Consider the following 20522-nt stretch of genomic DNA (forward strand, 5'->3'; position numbering starts at 1 on the left):
CAAAATGGGGGTGGAGTGTGGCTTCAGGCACTGAGCCCTGTCTTTTAATATCCTGGAGTGAAACCCCTGCAGATCATATAGCAATCCTTTTCATGGCTCTCCCACTTAAGACTTCAAACATGAAGTGTGAGCATTGCTTCTGGGCACACACTTGCAGTGGTCTTCACAAGACTTGAAATCTGGAGATTGTGGCATACCACAGTGCTGGGATAGCACTGGAAAGGAATTTCCCCCTCAAAGGAAACTTAAGAACTAAGCACCTAGTAACTACTTAAACTATTAGCTCCCTACACAAAGCAATGCACCTGTCATGACAAAAGAACAAGGGGAACTCCCAACTACCCATCACTCATGGTAAGAAGAAACTGAGGGGGTGGCAGATCAGTAAGGCCCTACACTGAGCACCATGAGTGCACCTGGACTGACCCAACGAATACTGCTAGGGTAAGAGTCTTCCAGTTACGGTGCGCGTGAACACCTGATTGGAATTGACATGAACAAGCAGTCAAAGAAGCAGCAGTGCTTTTCCACTCCAGCTCCTGACCCTGTGCTGTCCTCCCCAGCAGCGCAGCTCCATTGGAGTCAGGCTTCCAAGGCTTCCTCAGCCAGTAGCTAGTAGTGGCATAACCATTAGGTTCAGAGGAGAAGGGACTAATAATATATTAAACTAGCCTCAGGCTGCCTTAATGTATTTGCAGATTTGTTGCTAGGTGCCAGGGGACTATGCAACTCTGCTCTCTCCCCAATCCTTCTTTATTCCCAATCTCAGGTGCCTATCTCTATGCAGATTTTGGAAACAAAACATGCAACAGGTGCAGAAGCAGCTGACTGTCCTTTCATGCAGGAAATTGGGGAGGGAAGAACAATGAATATGAAAGGTGCCCTCTAAGTCTGGATGGGAGTGGTGAGGAAAACTTTGGGATACAAATTGCCTCAAACAAATTAATTGTTCACTCAGTTGTACCTATTTAATCAATGTGCATGTAATTTGGTTCCTTCTGACTACTTTAATCACTTGAAGGATGTTCTTTAGCTATAAGAGCTATTCGTTCAATACTACAAATTATGCAATAAATCAAAATTCTCTGAATTGTACCATAGTAAGGTGAAAAAGTTTAATTTCATATATTCTTTTTACCAGTTTGGCTAACTTGTACACTTCTGAACAAGTTAATCCATCAACATCAAAAATTAAAGGTACCTAATTAACTGTAAATTAAATGCAGTGGAAAAAAAAGACAATATGTCACTTGTTCTTGACTTAATGTCTTAACTCTAGGGATGACTTACTCATGAAGTGAAAACTAATTCAATTTAAAAGACAGCTGAAAATATTGTTCTGTGTTAAGTGGTTTTACACATCATTTGCATTATGGTGTATAATACTACAATGGAGATTACCTGTAAACAGACAATGTACAACAGGACAATATTTTTGAATGCTGAGTGAGATTTTTTTCTGTTGTGAGGGATTATCTAGTAATACTGACAAAAGCACTTTTCACTTTCCAAATGTTATATTCCAAAGTAGTTTGTCAGTAAAAAATTACACTCACTAAGCCAAAAGCTCTAGGTCATAAATATCAAAACCAGATATCAATCTCACTTCAAACAAAACATTATTTTAATTTCCTTATTCTTTTACCAAGTATCATATATATAGTAGCCCAAAGTCTGTGAGTCTGTAACGCTGAAATACTGGCTGTTCCCTCTGGGGGCGCTGTTGCCTGAAATGCTGGCTGTTCCCTCTGGGCAGCCCATGCTGCATGGGGATTGAGGGCCCAAATGGCCGCTTGCGCGGCTTACTCCCTCGCGGCAGCGCGGCAGAGCTGCGCAGAAGTCAGCCGAGCGCCACAGCGGGAGGAGAAGAGGGGCGGGGTGGTGATGTACATGGCCAGGGGGCGGGGCCTGGCCGCGTACGTCACCGCCCTGCCCCCTTTTCGTCTCCCGCTGTGGCGATCAGCTGACTTCTGCGCCGCTCAGCCAGGCCGCCGCGGGGGAGTCCAAACAGATGCTTGCTCCCCCGCGATGGAGTGCCACGGTGAGAGGTGAAAGGGAGCAGAGTGGTGACATGCGGCATGACAGCGGCTCCAAGCCCCGCCCCCTGGCCGTGAATGTCACCGCCCCACCCCCTTTCACCTCCCACCGTGGCGCTCGGCTGACTTCTGAGCTGCTCAACCAGGCCACTGCGTGGGAGCAAGTGGCACAAGCGACCGTTTGGGCTCTGCGCCCCCCATGTAGCATAGGGAGTGCGGAGCCTAAACAGCCATTTGGGCTCCGTGGTCCCGAGTGAGAGGCAGGAGGGAGAGGAGAAGAGAAGAGAGAGACAGAGAGAGAGGCAGGAGACAGAGAGACACGGAGCGAGAGACCGGAGGCTCAGGAGAGAAGACCGACATGGAGGAGAGACCTGAAAATCCTGTTTTATGACAGGCTAATTGGCTAGTTTATATAAGAAGAACCTTAATGTGCTTTTCTATAGACTGCTTATTTAGTGGAATTTAATTTTGCTTTAAAACTGAATTCTGTAGAAGGGGATGGAGGGTGAGGAGAGGCGTACAACTATTGAAGTCTGATTCCTTTTCTTTAAGAGACAAGACTGGATTTGAACAAAAGAAAGCCAAAGTTTTTTTCCATTATGCTCCATGATTTCTTTATTCATAAACATTTTAATGAGATATTTTGCTCAATTTTCAAATGAAAAATATGTAACAATATGAATCACGAATAACATTTAATGACAAAGATGATTAAAAAGCAATACATCAAAAAAAAAAGCAGTCCAAGAATACAATAGCTACTGCTATAAGCAAAGAGTTAATTAAAAACTTATTATTTGCCAACAGTGACTAAACAGTGGTATTTAGGGTTCTAATTCTCTCTGAAGTTAGTGGCAGAACTCTTTTCAGTCATTTCTTATTCCCAGAATAAACGGGAAATGTATCTCAGATGCCATGTTAAAAAATAAAATAATTTATTTTTATACATTTATATACAGTTACACAATATTTGTGTTTTCTTTTATAAAAATCTAAGATACTGCCTATTAACACACTAGGATGGTCAAGAGATTAAAATTAATTGCAATTAATCATGCTGTTAAATAAAACAGAATACTATTTATTTAAATACTAGAAGATTTACCTGGCATTGCTTGGATGCTTAACTCAATTCATTTTTATTTTTCTTCATTTAAATCTTTGTTTTGCGGTGAGGCTGGGGATGAGGGATTCAGTATGCAGACTGTCCTGGGGAGAGAGGACTACCCCAGTTCTCTCTCACTACAGTAGCTTGGGGCCAAGTGAGATGCGCCTCTCCATGGCTACTGCCACTACAGTAGGCACAGGCAGAGGAGGGGTGCACATCCCCCGGCCAGGGCAGGAACAGGTTTGTCTGCCTCCTGCACTCCCAGAGTGAAGAATGCAGAAACTGTGCATTTTTCCCTCACTCCCTGATGAAGGGGAACAGCCAGCAATGTTCCCATACAAATCGGGAGAGAAGGGAACTTCAACCACCCCCATCCTGCCTAATGGCACATGGCAGGTGGGAGGCCTGGGCACTCCTAGACTCCTTTCACCTGCATAGTGATTATCTCTCTCTCTCACACAATTTACTAGGAGTTCTTAAACTGACAGGCTCACAGAAAATCTCTCAAATATATAGTAGACTTTGGGTATTTTCTATGTTTTCAGATGTATAGATTTCATATACAACACAATACGAAGTGTACAGTGCTCACTTTTATTGATCACAAATATTTGCACTGTAAAAAAACAAAATAAATAGTATTTTTTATTTACCTAATTCCAACTATTGTAGTGTAATCTCTCATGAAATGTAGAATCATGTACAAAAATAATTGCATTAAAAAACAAAACTATAAAATACTTTCGAGCCTACGAGTCCACTCAGTCCTACCTCTTGTTCAGCCAATCACTCAGACAAACAAGTTTGTTTACATTTTCAGGAGATAATGCTGCCTGTTTTTTGTTTACAACATCAACTGAAAATGAGAACAGGCATTCAGATGGCACTGTTGTAATCATTTATGTGCCACATATGCAAAACATTTTTATGCTGCTTCATGCTTCTACCACCAGTCCATAGGACATGCTTCCATGCTGATGACACTCGTGTGTGTGTGTAAATTAAATTTGTGAATGAAATTCCTTGAGGGAGAACTGCACATCTCCTACTCTGTTTTATCTGCATTCTGTCGTATATTTCATGTAATGACAGTGTTGGATGATGACCCAGAACCTGTTGTTTGTTATAAGAACACTTTCATTGCAGTTTTGACAAAACACAAAGAAGGTACCAACATGAGATTGTTAAAGCATTTGACTCAAGGATATGAAGCATTTAAGAATATGAAGTGTCTTCCAAAATCTAAAAGGGATGGAGTTGTGGTGCCTGTTTTCAGATGTCTTAAAAGAGCAACACTCCAACGTGGAAGCTACAGATCCCAAACCACCAAAAAAGAAAGTCAATCTTCTGCTGACGACATTGGACTCAGATGGTAAAAATGAACATGCATTGGCCCATACTGCTTTATCATTATCAAACAGATAATGGAATGTGTCCTCTGGAATAGTGGTTGAAGCATGAAGGGACATATGAATTTTTAGCACATCTGGCATGTAAATGTCTTGCAACACCAACTGCAACAATGCCAATGTGGATGTCTGTTCTCACTTTAAGGTTGCATTGGAAACAAGAAGCAGGCAGTATTATCTCCACACAAACAGAGAGGAACTAATAGGCGAAGTGGAGGTGGGTGACAACCTGGGAAGCAGAGATCATGAGATGGTAGATTTCAGGATCCTGACCAAAGGAAGAAAAGAGTAGTAAAATACACACCTTGGACTTCAAAAAAAAGCAGATTTTGACTCCCTCAGAGATCTGATGGGCAGAATCCCCTGGGATGCTAACATGAAGGGGAAAGGAGTCCAGGACAGCTGGCAATATTTTAAAGAAGCCTTATTGAAGGCACAGAAAAAAACCATCCTGACGCGTAGCAAGAGAGGCAAACATGGTAGGAGACCGGATTGGCTAACAGGGGAAATCCTTGGTGAACTTAAGCACAAAAAGGAAGCTTACAAAGAGTGGAAACTTGGACAAATGACCAGGGAGGAGTTTAAAGGTATAGCTCGAGAATGCCAGGGGGTTATCAGGAAGGCGAAAGCGCAAATGGAATTGCGACTGGCTAAGGATGTGAAGGATAACAAGAAAGGTTTCTACAGGCATGTTAACAAGAAGAAGGTGATCAGAGAGGATGTGCGGCCCCTAATGGATGAAGGAGGTAACCTAGTGACAGATGATGTGGGGAAAGCTGAAGTACTCAGTGCTTTCTTTGCCTCTGTATTCACGGACAAGGTCGGCTCCTGAACTTCTGCGCTAAGTGACGCAAGATGGGATGAAGATGGACAGTCCATGGTGGGTAAAGAACAGGTTAGGAACGATTTAGAAAATCTAAACATACATAAATCCATGGGTCCGGACTGAGTGCATCCGAGGGTACTGAGGGAGTTGGCAAATGTCATTGAGGAGCCTTTGGCTATTATCTTTGAAAAGTTGTGGAGATCGGGAGAAATCCCGGATGATTGGAAAAAGGCAATTGTAGTGCCCATCTTCAAAAAAGGGAAGAAGGATGATCCAGGGAACTATAGGCCGGTCAGTCTTACCTCGGTTCCTGGAAAAATCATGGAAGGGATCCTTAAGGAATCCATTTTGAGGCACTTGGATGAGAGGAAAGTGATTAGGAATAGTCAGCATGGATTCACAAAGGGCAAGTCGTGCCTGACCAATCTGATTAGCTTCTATGATGAGGTAACTGGCTCGGTGGACATGGGAAAGTCAGTGGATGTTATATACCTTGACTTTAGCAAGGCTTTTGATACGGTCTCCCACAATATTCTTGCCAGCAAGTTAAGGGATTGTGGATTGGATAAATGGACGGTAAGATGGATAAAAAGATGGCTAGAAGGCCGGGCCCAGCGGGTAGCGATCAATGGCTCGATGTCAGGATGGCGGTTGGTTTCTAGCGGAGTGCCCCGAGGTTCGGTTCTAGGACCGGTTTTGTTCAATATCTTTATTAATGATCTGGATGAGGGGATGGATTGCACCCTCAACAAGTTTGCAGATGACACTAAGTTGGGAGGGACAGGTAGATATGCTTAAGGGCAGAGACAGGGTCCAGAATGACTTGGACAAATTGGAGGATTGGGCCACAAGAAATCTGATGAGGCTCAACAAGGACAAGTGTTGAGCCCTGCACTTGGGACGGAAGAATCCCAAGCATAGTTACAAGCTGGGGACCAACCAGTTAAGTAGTAGTTTTGCAGAAAGGGACCTGGAGGTTACAGTGGATGAGAAGCTGGATATGAGTCAACAGTGTGCCCTTGTAGCCAAGAAGGCTAATGGCATATTAGGGTGCATTAAAAGGAGCATTGCCAGCAGATCCAGAGATGTCATTATTCCCCTTTATTTGGCTTTGGTGAGGTCACATCGGGAGTATTGTGTCCAGTTCTGGGCCCCCCACTACAAAAAGGATGTGGACGCATTGGAGAGGGTCCAGCGGAGGGCAACCAAAATGATTAGGGGGCTGGAGCATATGACTTATGAGGAGAGGCTGAGGGACTTGGGTCTGTTTAGTCTGCAGAAGCAAAGAGTGAGGGGTGATTTGATAGCAGCCTCCAACTTCCTGAAGGGAGGTTCCAAAGAGGATGGAGAGAGGCTGTTCTCAGTAGTGACTGATGGCAGAACAAGGAGCAGTGGTCTCAAGCTGTGGTGGGAGAGGTCCAGGTTAGATATTAGGAAAAAATATTTCACTAGGAGGGTGGTGAAGCACTGGAATGGGTTACCTAGGGAAGTAGTGGAGTCTCTATTCCTAGAGATGTTTAAGTCTCAGCTTGACAAAGCCCTGGCCGGGTTGATTTAGTTGAGATTGGTCCTGCCTAGAGCAAGGGGTTGGACTTGATGACCTTCTGAGGTCTCTTCCAGTTCTATTGTTCTATGATTCTATGATTCCTGTAAATGTAAACAAACCTGTTTGTCTAAGTGACTAGTTTAACAAGAAGTAGGACTGAGTGGAGTTGATTTGTAAGTGCTAATATTTTATATTGTTTTATTTTGAGTGTAGTTATCTATATTTGTAAGTTCCACATTCAAAATAAGAAGACAGCACTACAGCAGAGGTGGACAATAAAACAGCACTGTTCACAAGGGTTAGCTCCTGGTGGGTCGCTGCCACTATATATTATCTGTATGACTGCAGGCACCTTTGATCACAGCTCCCATTGGCTGCAGATCACCGTTCCCAGCCAATGGAAGTGACAAGAAATGATGTGGACCAGGACACCACTTCTTGCATCTCCAATTAGCCAGGAATGGCAATCAGCGGGCTGCGATCATCAGTACTTGTAGCCATGCACATAAATATAGTGGTGGGGGCCTGCCAGGAGCTAACCCAGGAATACTGGATCCAGCCCAGGGGCCATTATTTGCCCAGCCTGCAGTACAGTATTTGTCTAAGGTGAATTGAAAAACCACTTTCTTTTTATTATTTTTACAGTGCAAATATTTGTAATGGAAATAATCTATTGTGAGCAGTGTACACTTTGTATTCTTTGTTGTAACTGAAATGAATATATTTTAGAAAGTAGAAAAAGTCCAAAATATTTAATAAATTTCAATTGGTATTCTATTGTTTAACTGTGCAATTAAACTGTGATTAATGATTATTATTTTTTTGAGTGATGCAATTAGTCAACAACCCTAAAACACCCTACATTGAAAATAATATTTAGTTTGCAAGTTTAAAATCTCTGAAATTAGAAATAAGACTTTCTACGCTAACTTAGTTCTGCCTTCTTATGGGGATTATCTGCAATATGATATGGGTGGGCTAGTCAAAATTTTTCCAGCAAAACCCTTTCATTTGAAAAATTAGTTTTCAACTCAATGAATTTAAAAAAAAAAGAAAAAGAAACCAAATACCCAAAAATAAAAAATGTTTGATTTGTAAATGCTTCTAATCAACAGATCTCCAGGTGGGAGACTTTAATCTCTTGACAAGACTTTTAAGAGGGTCATCTGACAAAAGAGAATATGGAGTTATATAAGAGTGGGTCTCTCAACAACCATTTTGGAGAGTGCAGAAGGAAACTGGCTGATCAGAAGACCATCCCTGATTCAGAGAAGTCATGTGTAGGAGAGGGGGTTCTAGACCCCTTACTGGATTCTGATCTAAGTCCAAAGAACACTCAAGAGTGGTGAGGACACTGACTCAGGAAGTCATTTCAGCTGTTTTGAACAATGTCTGAGACAGAACATCAACATTGGCTACCCGTCGAAGGGAGCCACAGCCTGTTACACCCAAAGACTGGTATAGGGGGCTCTGTCTATGAGGCGGAGTGCCTCCCATATAAGGGCATGTAAATTAATGATCTTCCCCTGCTTGCTCCACCCACTGCAGTGAAAGATCAGCCTATGGGTTGCCTCGTGGTCAGGCCTGCTCACTCCACCCACTGCGGCAAAAACCAACCTATGGGGTGATAAGCCCACAGGCAATAAAACAGGCAGCCGAACCCTCTCACAGTGGGGATCGCATCGTGTCAATGCCTGGCCTGATCATCCAGTCGCCTTGCACCCCCCGCTCTCGAGTCTGTTTGAGCGTACCTCGAGTTGGTCGACCTGAGTGGAGACAGTTTAGGAGCATGTGGCTGGTACTCGTGTTCCTGCTGTCTTCAGAATCGGTATAACACCTCTTACCCACGATTATCCCTATCCCAACTGATTTTTGAGTTACCCCCATTGCCTATCTAGTAACAATAGTTCAAGAGTTATTGTGTTAGTTTTTAAATAGTGGTTGTTAAGGGTTTTTAACTGTTCTTTGTGTAATATAGTGTAAATAGTTAGACTTATGAACAACACCAGTGTGAATTCGACTGTTTCTAATCCCTGGGCAGTTACTGGGAATTATTATGATTTAGAAAAGCCTCAGGGAATTGTTTTATACTGTTTGATGATTTGTTTGTTTTTCATTCTGATGATTGTCTGGCGACTGCGCATGTGACTAAGTTTACAGTCATTAGGCACCAGAGTCCTCATCAAAATAAAATCAGTTTTTATTTCTTAAACCCCCAGTTGTGGTCTCATTCTTTCCAGCATCCTTTCGAACCTCGTGTATTGCAGGAACTGACAAACAACAGTACCAAAAAACTTACCACAAATGATCAACTTCCAAAGTATAAATCTCCAGTTAAGCCAACACACTGCAGCCCATCCCAGACAGACCAGGATTGGTACACCACTGTCCTATGCCCTGTGTTTCACACCCAACTCTTTTTTCCCTCTTCCCTTTCCTCTCCCTGCTGCCCTGAGACACATTAACTGTTGGGTGGTTAGAGAGCAAAATGAGAGCTAATCCCACTTCTTCCAGATTTTTTCTTCCTATTTCTCTGTGTCCCCAGCAGCTACCCTATGCATAATTGGTTTTGCAATATGACTGACATCTTTTCCAGTGGTATCTGTCAAAGAGTTAAACTAGTTACAGTTCCTCCCTTACTCTTTTTCACTCATCATGCCTCCACTTCCCCCTCTATTTCATTTGCCTGCTGCAGTCCTCTTAGTTATAATTCTTCTTCTTAAGCTTTTGTTTAAAACAGCCAAACTGATCAAAGTTTTAATGGCACATTTAATTACAGAAAGAATATTATTTGAATAAAACTTAATTACCCTTTAGACTGAGCTCCTCTGGTCAGAGACCAGATCTACTTTTCTGTTAGTGCATTGTTCACTCTACCATAAGAGCTGATAATTTGCCCAGATCTATAGTAATTCATCAAAATCAGATACAGAGAGCTGTACATTGTTATAGTATGACCTTGATTATCTGCTCAATTGGCCAAATGAGCCTAATTATATAATACAACCTATTCTCAGTAACAGGGGCAAGTCTTCCACACACTATTAATTTCATTGAAATTTCCTTCAGTTACCTGAACTTACTCTGTGTTAACCACAATAGTCAGACAAGCAAGGCTGTACTGAATGAAGCCAGCAATGTCATTTAATGGCATGCTCTTCACTTTCTGCATGGATTGTATGATGGAACACACAGACTCCAACAAGGCAGTTGACCTAGTACTGCATGACATTTTGATTAAAAAATTAGAATGATATAAAAGGAATATGGCACACGTTAAATAGAGTAAAAACTGGCTAACTGATAAGTCTTGAAATCTAATTGTATATAGGGAATCCTCAGAGTTGGGGCATTTCTAGTTGGGTCCTCAAGAGTCAGTTGCTGGCCACATGCTAATGTTTTCATCAAAGATCTGGAAGAAAACATAATGATCTCTGATAAGATTTGCAAGTGATACAAAAATTGGTGCAGTGGTAAATAATGACAAGGACGGGTTACTGACAAAATGCTCTGGATAACTTATTAAGCTGGGCACAAGCAGGCAAACATGTTTTAATATGCCTAAATGTAAAGGTATACACCTTAGACCACCACATTTAGGCCATTCTTTCAAGATGGGGAACTCTATCCTGGGAATCAGTGAGTATGAAAAAGATCTGGAGGCTGTGGTGGATTATCAGTTGAACATAAGCTCTGGCTGTGATGCTGCAGCCCAAAGAGCTAATGCAATCCATGGATGTATAAAACTGGGGAATCTCAAGTAGGCGTAAAGAGGTTATTTTACCTCTGTATTTGGCAACAGTGCAACCACTACGGGAATAGTATGTCTAGTTGAAGTGTCCACAATTCCAGAAGGATGTTGATAAATTGGAGGGTTCAGAGAAGAGCTACAGGAATGATTAAAGGATTAGAAAATGTGCCTTATGTACTGGATTCAAGGAGCGCAATCTCTTTAGTTTAATCAGAGATGGCATCAGGGTAGCTTGACTACAGTTTAAAAGTAACTAAAGGGAGAACAATTATTTGACAGTGGGCTCTTCAATCTAAGAGAGAGGAATTATATAATCCAATGTCTGGAAGTAGAAGCTTGACAAATTCAGACTGGAACTCTGGCACACATTTTTAACAGTGTAGGGAATTAACCACAGAACAGTTTGCCAAGTGTCACAGCAGGTTCTTCGTCACTGGCCACTTTTTAAATCAAAATTGGATGTTTTTCTCAAATGCGTGTTCTAGGAATTACTTTGGGGGAAGGTCTCTGGCCTCTGTGAAACAGGAGGTCAGATCAGATCAGCAGTTTTCAAACTGCGGCTCAGGACCCCAAAGTGGGTTGTGACTCCATTTTAATGGGGTTGCCAGGGCCAGCAGTGGACTTGCTGGGACCCAGAACAGAAGCTGAAGCCTGAGCTCCACTCTCACCGCCAGCCTGCTGTCCCTCTACCCAGGGTTGTGTAGTAATTTTGTTGTCAGAAGGAGGTTGTGGTGCAATGAAGTTTGAGAACAGATAGACTATATGATCCTAACAGTCTCTCTGACCTTTTCTCAACTATTATAGGTTTTTAAAAATTCCACACACTTTTTATACCCAGAAAACCTGCCAGGATATGTAGTTCTGGATGTACTACATGACAAATACAAATAGATGGTGCCTAATATTAATCTGTCAATCATGTAAATGATGGAATCTGTACAGACACCCAACAACTGTAATGGAATTTTTCAAATTATACCATTTGTTTTCTTAGTGCATTTCAGAATAAGAATCACAAAAAGATTAAATGAGCAATTGTTTATTTTTTTAAATGTTAAGAAAATGTGTAAGTGTAGGGAGCTAAACTATTGAAACTTGAAACTAAAGACCTTTTTTTTTTCTTTCAAGAAGCGACACAGCACAAGGAGCCACAATGCAAGTTTTTCAAACAACTATCATGCCCTCTACCAGCATGCCAGGCAGACACTGAAGGAGCACCTCTAGTTTCATTTCTATGCCAGTTTAATCTTTTTCCTGTTTTTAAGGACTACAAATTGATGCAGAACCTGTCCTTTATGTCCTGCAATGAGACCATCATTTAATTTAACAGGCAAGCATGTTTTCACCTACCCACCTGCTATTAGGTTGCCATTCTAGCACATGAACAAAATTAACATCCATGATCTCCAATTACCCAGCCTTCCCTCCGTCTCTTCTCCACAAAGTCAGGCCCTATAATTTTTCTTCCCCTTCTCTGCCTATGGTCCCCCATCCTTTTACTAGTCTTCAAGAGTGTAGGCCTTATTCATGCTTTCCACCAAACCCCTTTAAGTAAAGGCTCTGCTGCTGGGGTGAGGCTCTCATGGGTGAAAGGTTCAAATTCTTCACCAATCCTATCAATATAATTCTGTAACAACTGGGGGGAAAAACAACTTACAGTTTTCTTCAACATTTTGACAGCATAAGGCTTCTGGGTTCCTTTCTGCCTGCATCGGTAGACGATGGATGTAGCACCACTAAATGAAAATGAAAGACAGTGTTATTACTGAAGTCTATTGAATACACTGAATACATCTTGTCTATTTAGACAAATAGCGTGAGAGTTCTTATTTCCAGCGGAAGATGTCTAGTAATTTGCAGAGCAAAAAGCTAAAATATTCTCTGCTGTAGAAAATGGCAAAAAGGCTCTGCTGCTGGAGGGTGATGGCTCTCAGAGATTAAAAACGTCCACATTTGTAATTCCTACAGTGCAGAGACTTTCTTCCTTACCATGTAAAGAACATGATCACGCCCAACACCTTATAGCTAAACTAGAATATACATTTGAGAAAGGCAGGTCAGTTCAGACAAGGTTTAAAACATGTACAGGCAGTCCCCGGGTTACGTACAAGATAGGGACTGTAAGTTTGTTCTTAAGTTGAATTTGTATGTAAGTCGGAAATGGTACATATTGTAGGGGAAACTCTAGCCAAACATTTCTCCAGAGCTCAGTTTTATTCTCCCACACCTCACTTCCCTCAGTCCTTTATTCCCAAGCTGAGGTGTCTGCTGAGAAAAGCCGCTCCGTGTCTCCCTGGTCTGCTGGGGGGGGGGGGGGGGGGGCACGCTAGCTTCACGTCTCCCTGGTCTGCTGGGGGGAAGCAGCTAGTGCGGGGTTGCCTCACCCCGTTTGTAAGTAGGGATCCGATGTAAGTCGGATCCATGTAACCCGGGGACTGCCTGTAATTGTTTCGCAGCTTACATTTGTCATATCATTGACTCTTGTGAAGTTTGCCCATTTCTAGACACTATGCACAATGGCAGTACTGTATTTCTGTAGGCTGTTAAAATGATTTTTATAAAATGTACAACATATTGATAAATATATAGGAGTATTCTAACCTCCAGAGAATTTCCGAATCATTAAAAATATGTAACCAGAACACTTCTCATAAGCCAATATAAAGAACTCTCAAATGACTCCATTTAACAAGACAGAAAAAATGCTGAGTTAACTCAAACCCTTTAAGCAAAAAGTATAGTCCCTACGGACATGTTACTGTAATATATATATTTTCAATATTTTACTAAAGAAGTGCTATAGGAAAGTCACTGTATCAATGCAAATCATCATTATATAGTCATTTATATATTTAAAGTGCTATATAAACATTACACTAATTAATCTTCATATTCCCCTGTGAAATAGATAATTAACTATCTAGAATGGATAATGTAAACAATATCAAGTGTCATCTGATTAAGGCTGGAAAAGAGGAAACATATTTCTGGAAAAGGTTTGGTGACAAAATGCTTCCATATGTACAAATATTCATGGCTGAAAGTATGGTTTCTGTCAGGCAGCAAAGGTGCCTTCTAGTTAACATTTTAACCCCCTCCTTCAGAAACAAGTGGCAAACTATATGAAGAAGAAAACCCTCAAAACACTCGACTAACGGTGGGGCACTCAACAATTGCTACGAGAACAGAAACCCATTTCTTTCCAACCCAGTCATTGTGATGGGAATGGCCTTTCCTTTTATGTTGGTTTGTTTTAAATTAAAAGCCCCAACTCTGGAATTAGTCTTTCTCCTAGATCTGGAACCATGCAGAATGGAGACAGATGCTTAGAAAAGAGGAAATGACATAATGTTGAAGATGAATGCCTATTTTTATGAATTCTCTAGTGTTCTACACAGCTTTCCAACATGCTCACAAGCAGTACATCTTGCGTTCTTTATTTTGGATTTCTGCAGCAGCCTACTTGTGAATACATTAACCTACTGCTTGACCAGCACACAGAGCTTTCCTGAACCTGCATTAGTTTGAAAGGTCTTCAAAATATTTTTCACATTAGACCTCAGTCAACAGAAAATAGTGGAAAACGTGGGTTCTGAGAAGCTCATGTAAGCCAGGAAAGCTTAGAATAGTGATAGAAATGTAGCCGTGTTAGTCTGGTGTAGCTGAAACAAAAAACAGGACTATGTAGCACTTTAAAGACTAACAAGATGGTTTATTAGGTGATGAGCTTTTGTGGGCCAGACCCACTTCCTCAGATCAAATAGTGGAAGAAAATTGGCACAACCATATATACCAAAGGATACAATAAAAAAGATGAACACATATGAAAAGGACAAATCAAATTTCAGAACAGAAGGGGAATGAGGGGGAGAGGTAAATGTCTGTTAGCTAATGATATTAGAGGTGATAATTGGGGAAGCTATCTTTGTAATGGGTAAGATAATTAATGTCTTTGTTTAGACCTACGCGTAAAGTGTCGAATTTAAGCATGAATGACAGTTCAGAGGATTCTCTTTCAATTCTGGTGTTAAAAGGTCTTTGAAGCAGACCCGTTGCCAGCTCTGTCCACATATTCACTCTGCTGATACCATTATTGGACCTAACCAAGTGAGTTATAAGATCAAGAACACATATTCCTGCTCATCCAGAAATATAATTTATGCTATCATGTGCCGAAAGTGTCCATCTGCTATGTACACTGGACAAACATCTCAGACACTTCGCCAAGGAATCAATGCCCACAAAACAGATATTAGACAGAATCACAAAGAAAAAACAGTTTCTTGCCATTTCAACCAAAAAGGGCATTGTCTCAATGACTTGATTACCTGCACCCTGCTTCAAAGACCTTTTACCACCAGACTTGAAAGAGAATCCTGTGAACTGTCATTCGTGCTGAAATTTGACACTTTACTCCTAGGTCTAAACAAAGACATTAATTATCTTACCCATTACAAAGATAGCTTCCCCAATTATCACCTCTAATATCATTAGCTCACAGACATTTACCTCCCTCCTTCCCCCTTCTGCTCTGAAATTTGATTTGTCCTTTTCACATGTGTTCATCTTTTTTATTGTATCCTTTGGTATATATGGTTGTGCCAAATTTCTTCCACTACTTGATCTAAAGAAGTGGGTCTGGCCCAGAAAAGCTCATCACCTAATAAACCATCTTGTTAGTCTTTTAAGTGCTACATAGTCCTGTTTTGTGTTTCAGGAAAGCTTAGGGCATTTGTAATCCTTAAAAGTTGTGAAAAATGCAAAATTTTGTAAGTAAGGGGTCTTTTATAAAAATAAAAGATTTTCATGAGCTGGCCAGGTTTAGAATAGTTCACAACTTTCTTTCTCTCACCTTGGAGTATTAAAGTCTAACTGAACTCCAAACAAAAATGATTCAAAGTTGTTTGGAACTATATAAAGAGGAAGTATAAGAGGAAATCAAGTTAGTTTGCTATACTAAAAGAGTATGACTATCTACTCTGGGAAATAATGGAATATTCTTTTACTGCTCCTGGAAATCAGGTTAGTGAGTGAGTGAGATTTATTTTAAAAAGCCCATATACATGCTGCAAAACTGTGTGTTTTTTAAAACTTAATCTGCTACACAGAAGGATTCCTGCAGCAACATCCAACATCTTTCTGAAGTTGAAAAAAAAAAAGTCTATGAAATACTATAAATCTCATCTAATGCTGCTTCAGTATGAATGACATGACCCTAATAGCATCCCAATGCAAGACGGCCAAGAGCTCTTTGGTACCTGGTGGTAACTTTCAGCTTCCTGACCAGTTCAGTGTACCCAAATTCATGTCAGACAGTATCTGATGTACATCATTGGAAGACTAACATGACACTGATCATTAATATTCTATAGTGATGTACATATGGTAAATGCCCAAAGGACAACAGAAACATGAAGGGAACATGGAACTAAAATGTATTGACTGGACAAGACTGGGGCATGAGCTAAGAGCCCTCCACCCCACAAAAAAAAATTAAACAAAAAAAACTACAAGCTAGTACCTTCGGTTAGCTGCCATCGGAGTTGCTTACCAATCACAGGACAAGTGTCCATTTATTTGCATAGAAGAGGGCAGGAAAAAAACTAGCAAACACCTACAGAGAAGGAAACAGGCATGCAACCTCCTTCACCACCACATTCCATGCCTCCTTCCTTACAGCTTGAATTGACTTGATTTTAGGAGGCATCCTTCAGAAGACTCCATTCACTGGACTATAAAAGTTCACTGGGAAATAAAAGAGAGAGGCAAAGAACCCCAAGTAACTTTTCAAGTAAAACAACGAAGACACTATCTTTGGCAAGCGATCTCTATCGGAGGGGAAGTCAGACATTTTGCAGGAAGAAGCGAGTGGCAGGAATCTAAGCTGATACTTCAGACAATAGTTTGTGACCGTTGTAGCATTAGAAAATATATTTTTTCTTTTGTTTGTTTGTAACCCTTTCTAGCTATATTCCTTGTACTTGGCAACACTTAAAATCTCATCTTCTTTGGTTAATCATCTTGTTTGACTTTTAATCTACACAAGCCTGGTGCTGTACTTGAACCGAAGCAATTGGTACCTCCAGGTCAAGTGAGAAACTGTCTTTTGTCTCTTCTGAGGAGCCAGTGAGCCTTTTCTCTCCTGTTAATGGCCCAGGAAAGGGCTGGCCCTTGTACAGCACACAGTTTTGTGAAATTTGGGATAGGGTGTTTCAGTCACTTGGCTGGTAGTCAAACAGCAGTACCCATTCCAGGGACAAGTGTCTTATTTATCACCACTACACAATATTCCACACCCTTGCGTCAAAGAAATCTAATAAAAAGTAAGTACTGGCACTGCAAGTACACACCCATCTGGCTGATAACCAAAGCTGATGGATACTAGAGTGTGGCTGGGGCATAACAACCTGGCTGCTGGAATCAAGGATGAGCCACAGCTGCTTAATACAGAGACTGTGTGCGCTTGTCTGCTGGCTGTCAGCGCACAGGCTGTGAGCCACAGCAGCAGAGCATGCAAAGCACCAAGGTTACAGGGAAGGTGGTAACAATCCCTTGCTGTCTGGATTACTCCCCAGAACATGACAATGACATCTAAATATAAAAGTGCTTACAAAAAAAAGTGCTTCCATACAATGAGTTAATTGCACTAAAATTAAGGACAACTTGTGGGATGCACTATTACTCTTTGTGAATGTGGAAAAGCAGCTAGGAAAAGGGAGTTGTATTCTACAATGGAACTATAATTTTGTTGCAATTGTAATGATTTTCGCAAGTGAGAAAATGTAATAGTCAGTTGTCAATCTCAATGATTTTGCTGTTTTTATTCTTTAAGCTTTCACACAAACTTAAAAATGCAATCAGAGGGAAAAATCAGATGACATACTTGGCACATCCGTGGTATAATATTTTGCAACTTAATTTGAAATAGCTCTTAAAACAATCAAACACAGGAATAAAGGCCCTTTTCCATCAGATGCTGTGTGTGTATATATCTTGGATTTTGTTGAATATTTTTAGTCATATGTTTTGTGTTGATCGTAGGGATTTTTCAGCTATGTATTTGAGTCTTTTGAAATGGCTGAAATGTAAACCATGTGGAATAGCAGAAATGATCATTTGCATACTCTTTATTTTTTTATACACACAACATATGTAGAGTTGGATTATGTAATTAAAGACTGTATCATTGTGTTTTTATAGTAACAAGCACAATGGAGTCCTGGTCCATCATTTGGACTCCTGGGTGCTACAGGATTACAAATAAGTAACAATATGCACACACACAAGGGAGATGAATTAAGGGTTGATTGCCAGCCACCATTTTGGCAGATGTTTATGAACTGACTCAGGGGACTCCACAGCTAAAAGCATAAAATGTCTAAAGCTTGAGCCAAGTTTTGCAGCTGGAGTCTATAACAGATATGCATTCTTTGTGGGTTAGGTATGGAGGGAGATATACACCACACAGTGACCAGTGTGCAGCAACTGCACAAACCCCTTTAATTTCGGCATTTCCTAAACTTTGAGAATTCCACTTTGCAATCCCAGTGTCCTTTTATATGTAAATAATATATAGCACATATCTATTCTTGGAGGTTTTATTAATATTTGTTATGGGGAAAAACTGCTGATTTTACTTTAGAATAAATGTAAAGAAGTGATTGAAACCGTAGCTCTCTCCAAACAAACACGGGTATTTGTCTCCACTTAAAGACTCAATTTTCACTGGAATAACTCACATCATGAATCGGGCAAACTGCTCAGACAAAAAAGGGGCATGACTATTATATGAGAGGTGTTGATTAATGTGTCACACTTTACCTTTCTCTGCAACTCTAGGAATACCACTCAGTACAAGCGGCGAGGAGTCCTATGGCACCTTATAGACTAACTGAAGTGTAGGAGCATAAGCTTTCGTGGGCAAAGACCCGCTTCGTCAGATGCATGTAGTGGAAATTTCCAGCGGCAGGTATAAATATGCAGGCCAGAATCAGCCTGGAGATGATGAGGTGGATCCAATCAAGGAGGATGAGGCTCACTTCTAGTTGTTGATCTGGAGGTGTGAATTCCAAGAGAGCAGAAGCTGCTTTTGTAGTTAGCGAGCCATTCACAGTCTTTGTTTAATCCAGAGTTGATTGTGTCAACCTTAAAGATGAACTGTAGCTCAGCAGTTTCTCTTTGAAGTCTGGTGCTGAAGTATTTTTGCTAGCAGCTTCTGCTCTCTTGGAATTCACACCTCCAGATCAGCTACTAGAAGTGGGCCTCATCCTCCTTGATTGGATCCACCTCATCATCTCCAGGCTGATTCCGGCCTGCATATTTATACCTGCCTCTGGAAATTTCCACTACATGCATCTGACAAAGCGGGTCTTTGCCCACGAAAGCTTATGCTCCAACACTTTAGTTAGTCTATAAGGTGCCACAGGACTCCTCGCCGCTTTTGCAGATTCAGACTAACACGGCTACCCCTCTGATACTTGACACTCAGTACAGTAACACCACTAACATATACTCTCCTCTGTGCACTTCAACTTTGTACAGTAAAACTCCAATAGTCCGGCACTCCTGATAGTCCGACATCAAAATGGCAAGAGCCTAGTGAGTGAGCTTCAGCAAAAAATGAGTCACAAGGTAACAGTGGCAGCAGCTGAACTGAGCAAAATGGGTAAAAAAGGCTTAAAAAAACCCAAAACATTATAGTATGTTGTATACAGTATGTACAATAAAAAGGGTTAAGAACACTTTATATACAGTATATAATGAATACAGTGTGTGTGTGTGTGTGTGTGTGTGTGTGTGTGTGTGTGTGTGTATATATATATATATATTAAAAAAACCATCTTCTAGTACCTCCTGATAGTCCGGCATATCTGATAATCTGGCACCACCTAGGTCCCATAGGTTCCGGATTATCGGAAGTCTACTGTATATGCATTTTCTTCCATAAACACCAATATCCAAGAAACAAACTTAATAAGATAAGAATGGAGAGATGATTTCTAGTGGGAGTTGGAACAGGATGAACAGTCTATGAAGTACAGTGAGCTAAAGGAAGGCTGTTCTAGACAACAGGTACTGCAAAAGAGAAGGCTTTTACACAAAGAGTGGTGAGATTATGGAGGACAGCATGGAGGGCAGCCCTAGACAAGGAAAGGGAAAAAGAGTAAAGAGCATTGAAGACTTTTTAAATGATGGGGGAGTTGGGGAGGAATAGACTTGATCCTGAAATGAGTACGTAGACAACAGAAAAGGAATATAAAATCAATGACATCTGTAAAATATTTGTAATATTAATTTGTAAGCTGTTCAGACACCATAAATGATATGTACCACAACACTTGGCAAGATAGATTCGCTACCTATATCCAAGATAAAATAGGGACAGTTAGATCAAACAGAGTTGCCTGACCAACAGCTGATGTGGTTCTAAACGTTTACATGCTTAAGGTGACAACGCAGAAGCATTCTGTTTACACTGGAGATTCAAAACTTGGGAAAGCTACCAGACTAGTCGTTAGGCAATTCCGCATTCCTCCTTTGAGATTTGAGCCCAGTACAGGCTCTTGTACATTTCAAAGGAGGAATGCGGAATTCTGGGTTCCACGAGGGCGCCTTCCGCTTTGAAATGCACAAGAGCCCATTTCAAAGCGGAAGTGCCCATGTGGATCCCAACTCAGCAGGACTTCCCACTGGCCCCAGGCTGCACGCAGATGTGCCAGCTTTGAAATGTACAAGAGTCCTCAATAGGGGCTCTTGTACATTTCAAAGCAGAAGCACCCGCGTGGAGCCTGGGGTCAGCGGGGGACTCTGAGTGGCGCTGACCCCGCTGACCCTAGGCTCCATGAA

The 20522-nt window shown here is 41.2% G+C and overlaps 1 protein-coding gene across 4 annotated transcripts in view; it reads right to left on the reverse strand.

Moving 5' to 3' along the window:
- The window catches only part of CAMK4 (calcium/calmodulin dependent protein kinase IV), a 276795-nt gene that overhangs the window by 141953 nt on the left and 114320 nt on the right, over positions 1 to 20522 (reverse strand). For all 4 annotated transcript variants that reach the window (XM_006134451.4, XM_025190384.2, XM_025190385.2 and 1 more), the window contains one exon: positions 12334 to 12412. In XM_006134451.4, the coding sequence (XP_006134513.1) occupies positions 12334 to 12412 (79 nt within the window). The remainder of the gene's footprint in view (positions 1 to 12333; positions 12413 to 20522) is intronic.

Source organism: Pelodiscus sinensis, chromosome 6 (genome assembly GCF_049634645.1).
Source record: "Pelodiscus sinensis isolate JC-2024 chromosome 6, ASM4963464v1, whole genome shotgun sequence".
In the NCBI taxonomy this organism is placed as follows: Eukaryota; Metazoa; Chordata; order Testudines; family Trionychidae; genus Pelodiscus; species Pelodiscus sinensis.